At 43.4% G+C, this 5000-nt stretch overlaps 1 protein-coding gene across 7 annotated transcripts in view; it reads left to right on the forward strand.

The window, feature by feature from the left end:
* LOC116844544 (zinc finger protein ztf-16) overlaps positions 1–5000 on the forward strand; it is a 6117-nt gene that overhangs the window by 405 nt on the left and 712 nt on the right. For 2 of the 7 annotated variants that reach the window (XM_032816205.1, XM_032816206.1), the window contains exons 2-7: positions 1–19; positions 1114–1329; positions 1578–1809; positions 1895–2163; positions 2264–2599; positions 3516–3975. In XM_032816205.1, coding sequence (XP_032672096.1) covers positions 1154–1329; positions 1578–1809; positions 1895–2163; positions 2264–2599; positions 3516–3975 — 1473 coding nt within the window. In that variant the 5' untranslated portion in view covers positions 1–19; positions 1114–1153. Of the gene's footprint in view, positions 20–93; positions 577–1113; positions 1330–1577; positions 1810–1894; positions 2164–2263; positions 2600–3515 lie in introns of those variants that run through there. The other 5 variants (XM_032816207.1, XM_032816202.1, XM_032816201.1 and 2 more) reach the window with 4 other exon arrangements.

A 5000-nucleotide genomic window follows, 5' to 3' on the forward strand; every position in this document is an offset into this window, starting at 1 on the left:
CCCCCCCCGTGGAATGTGAGTAAGTGGTCCGTGGTGCGCGCGAGAGGTGTCCTCCTCCCCCTTCTCCTCCTCCTCTTCTCTCTGGTAGTGCCTCTCCCCCCTTTCCCTTTAACCCTTCTCTTCCCTGCCCTCCCCCCTCTGCTTGTGGTTTTTTTTTCTCACCTCCTCCGCCGTCGCGCGGCCGCAGAGAGACTTTCCGCGGAAAAGCCGCGAAAACTACGTCACGAGTGACGGATTCGGTCGAAACTGGGACAAAGTGCAGTGCACTCTGGCATTGCGCTTTACCACCAGGTGTTTCTATGCCGTAATCTTCCCAGGATTGGGTAATACTCGTACCGTTGCACCTTACTCTCTCGTACACAGCCCGAGTTATATTCGCGATTGTACTCTTTCGCGAATCGCTCGAAGGCTGACAGCGCCTGAGCCAAGAGAGAGAGAGAGAGGGAGAGAGAGAGAGAGTGTGTGTATCGACGGCCCCGCAAAGAGAGAGCTGACAGGTAAAGAGGCATCGGACGCGCGGATTGCGGTGCAGATGCGAGGTACCGCAGGACACGACGGGCCCCCGTATGTATATACGTGCGTGAAACTCATATCGTGGCGAGCGATAAAAAACAACCTCCTCTCGCGGAATTTTCGTCCGTCCGAGGTCGTGCATGGAAAGAAGTCGCGCGTATGCGGAGAACAATTGGGCGAATCCCGTCGCGGTTTCCCGACTTTTCGACGGAGATCACCGTGAACGTGGTGACGGTTGTTGCGAACAAATTTCGTGTTATGTAGGACACGATGTCGGGCATTCGTACGGCGTATGTTCTCCTCCTTGCTGTCGCGAGCTCGCGTTCGGTCTACCTGACGAAATATGGAACGCGTAGCGTGACGCACGATCGATTCCTACGCGTAGCTCTTGGATAATCCAACCTGTTTGCGGGCGTCTCGGGGGGGAGACATTTAAATGGGGTATTTAAATAGGCTGATCCGAGTGTCCAAGTGTTGAGGCCTTCGACGTTTGTGAATGCACTGTGTAAATCCCCCCTCCCCTTCCACACGCACACATGCACATACAGTATGCTTACCTCTTGTGATTAAAATTGAATATATTGTGCTCGTGTGTCGTAGGTTAAATGACGGACTCAAGATAGTCCTTCTGCCTGGTAACATGTCAGATGGGGTTGACGGCGGTGGTGGGGAAAACGAGGTAGACTCTCATTCCTCTTCACATGCTGAGGCTGGAGACTCTTCCAATCACAGAGAAGAAGAGGCATTGGACGCTGACAATGAGGCAGCTCTTAATACCAATTATGACAGTAGCGATGGAGCTGTTCCTGCGTTTAGGTGAGATTCAAGTCCAATTAGCAATGAACACAAGTCGCCCTATACTAGAATGCAAAACCATTTTATTGCCTGCAATCGATTTGAGATAGCCAGTGAAACAGTCGTGTGCCAACACAAGTTATAACACAAATCGAAAGCATCTAGTATTTCAATATGAAAGGATTGCACTTTTGAGAGAAGCACTTGTTTTTTATAGATTGTTATTTTATTGCAACAATTGCACTGCTCATCGTATTGGTTCTCCACAGATGTGATAGATGTGACAATTATGAGACTATAAACAAGACAGCTTTCTCTGCTCATCAAGATCAATGTCTGGCGAGTGGTGAAGCTGGGGAGAGTACTGAAGGTATAGAGGGGGCGGAAAATGATGGGGACGGAGAGGAAGGTCATTCAGGGATCCGGTCTCATAGAAAAATGTTCGAGTGCGATGTCTGTAACATGAAATTTTCAAATGGAGCCAATATGAGACGGCACAAGGTAAGTTTGGTAGAAAAAGAATACAGCATAGAAATTTATTGCATATTTTGTATTGCACATTGTACATCCATATTATGTCTTCTAGATGAGGCATACTGGGGTAAAACCGTATGAGTGTCGGGTATGCCAGAAGAGATTCTTTCGGAAAGATCATCTTGCAGAACACTTCACAACGCACTCGAAAACTTTGCCATACCATTGCCCGATATGCAACAGAGGTTTCCAAAGACAAATCGCAATGCGCGCTCACTTTCAAAACGAGCACGTGGGCCAGCACGATATGGTCAAGTCCTGTCCTCTCTGTAACTACCGAGCGGCGACTATGAAATGCCTTAGGTTGCATTTCTTCAATAGGTGAGTCGTGACTCTTGCGCCTCGCACATCTGCGTTTTATAAATTAACGACGAAGAGGAATTCTGTCAACTCATGCGTTCTTTCTTTTGTGTGTATACAGACATGGGATAGATTTAGATAATCCAGGACCAAATAGCTCTACGTCCATAATGAATAGTTGCACGCCCGGGGAGGCCATGCCATCGGCACCCTTGTCCGACAGTGGAGACAGCACTGGCAATCGCTCGACCGACAATGCTACACCCCCTATGCATTTCCTCACGCCTCACGTGGAGATATCCATTCCTTATCCTGAACAAGCTGCCAATCAGCGAAACCCAAGTCCTGCTCCATTGAACGGAGATAGTCCCAACAGTCCCCAAAGCGCTGATAGTAATAGCAACGCGCCGAGCAGTAGTCATCATCAATTACCTATCAACAGCAGTACCATCCATAGGTGAGCATCCAATGAACTGTAAACGAAATTCACAAACGAATTTTCATTCGTTGTAATCGATAAATATTTATCAAGCGTCGTTTTAGATTGTTTAATATCAAAAGAGCATTCTCTATTCTCATATAACATACAAGATGAGACGCATATAGCGTAACAGATGAATATCTCGAGAAATATTGACGACAGAAAAGATTGATGCAAAGTTAGTATTGTAGATAAGGATTACATCTTTTATGTATATTTATTTTTCTCTATATGAGTGCATTGTGAGTTGAATTTATCTCGATATATGTTACAATTATGCATTCAAAGATACATAATTTAATTTTAAAAGACACTTAAAATATATATACCCTTAAAATATTCTTTTGATATATATTCATACAGAGAAAGATAAGTATATTTAAAAGAATAACCTTTAAGATACTTCAATTTCGCCTATAAAATTTTCATTTTTATATTTTTTATTAAACTAAATTGTCTACATTGCTTGCATTTTTTTGTCACTTTTATTTTTATATATTTTTTATATACTTTATATATTTCTTTTTGTCATTCAACTTGGTGTAGTATTATTGCACTTTTGTAGCTTATTTTGCAATAATAAATTCCTTTATAATGTGATATGCACATCCTTCCCCCACCCCTAAAAAAAACATCTTTAAAGGATTTGCTTTAGACTAGCAATAAATTTATCTGTCCATCTATAAAATCTTCTTGTCATTAATATTTTTGGAAATATTCATCTATCACGCTTTATATAACTCTATATTCATATTATCTTGACAAGATCTCAATTATATTTCCAACTGATAAACAATCATACGCTCAAAATCAGAAAGGCTCAGAAAGGCGGACAATTAGTCGCGCTCCAAATACGTCGCGCAAATTACGCGAGAATCTGTATTTTCTTCAGGAACGTAAGTGGGGGAGACGAAGCCATCACACCGTCGATCTCCTTGATCCCCATTAAGCAAGAACCGAATAGCAATGGTATGGACGACACGGGTGCGACATCCAGCAATCTCCCGTTACCGTCCCTGATCAAAGTGTCGCCGCTGAAGTCGCTGCTGCGGGATGATCTGCGCCGTAAGCTTTCTACCAGTTCCACAAACAACAACAGCAGCAGCAACAACAGCGGTGCGAATTCCAATCCGCACTCGAGGGGTGAGCCGCCCACCTCAACGAGGCCGGATCCGCGCACAAGTGGCCTCCAGTGTACTCACTGTAGAATCACGTTTCCGGATCAGACGTTGTATTTCCTCCACAAAGGTTGTCACAGCGAAAGTAACCCGTGGAAGTGCAATATTTGCGGGGAGCAGTGCTGCAATTTGTACCAGTTCAACTCGCATTTACTGAGCAAGAGTCATCAGTAGCGTGAGACGAACATACCTGCGACTAATTTGAGTCTTTCTTTATTGTTTCTCCTTCTTCTTTCGTCTTTTTTTTTTCTTTCTTCGAAACAACAGCGGCGGGAGTTTGGATATGTATGTATGTAACGTGTATATTTATGCTGTACATACATTCAGTGTTCATTAGCATGAGGGTGCAAATATTTTCTGCGACATGTCCAGACATACTCTTCGCCGAGAGTAGTTTCAAAACCGCGTGCACACGCTTCTTCGTAGTATAACGATGAGTCAATTGTAAATTTCCAACGTTCGAAAGAGAGAAAAAGAGAGTATGTCTGTTTTCTCAGAAAATAATGTACAAAGCGCGACAAATTGTGCCTTTTCACTAAGAGAGAAAGAAAAAAACAAATCAAGAGAGGGAAAAAGAAATTGCCAACACACACTCGTCCATCATGCTGTTGTACGAACTATCCGTCCATAGGGCTTTATCGAGATATATATTCCGAGCTCTGTCATTAGTCTTAAATTAGATAAATAAGTATGAAAAACAACGACGGGGCTAGTCGCGCGTCGCTCCGTCGAGAGAGAGAGAGAGAGAGAGAAATATATATATATATATATAAAGTAGCTATATGCCGTACTTTCGTCGCTGAAGAAAGTATGCTAAAGTTTCGAATAGAGATATTATCTAGTTCACACTGTTGACGCGCGGCACGAGCGTTTGAAACGAACACGGACTCAATCCGACGTCCCCGTGACATACAGAAAAATGCAAGATTGAAGTAGTAAATGAATTGGTCACATTTCGCTGGTCAGAATTATCGAAAGTGTAAAACTATCAAGTTGACATTTTCAACTAATTGGTCAATTTGTTTACTGCTTACGTTTCACTGCGTGCTATGACGTGACGTGCTAGTGACCGCACATATTCTGTGCACACGTATGTACAGATACTGCTGCATTACACACGTCATGATCAGCGGTGTGCTCGAGATATTGTCCGATCATCTGTTCATTCTTTTTCTTTTTCTTTAGATAGAAACGTATCG

The sequence above is a fragment of the Odontomachus brunneus genome, unplaced genomic scaffold (genome assembly GCF_010583005.1).
Source record: "Odontomachus brunneus isolate Ranch 3 - 2012 unplaced genomic scaffold, Obru_v1 Obru_scaffold_042, whole genome shotgun sequence".
Classification (NCBI taxonomy): Eukaryota; Metazoa; Arthropoda; class Insecta; order Hymenoptera; family Formicidae; genus Odontomachus; species Odontomachus brunneus.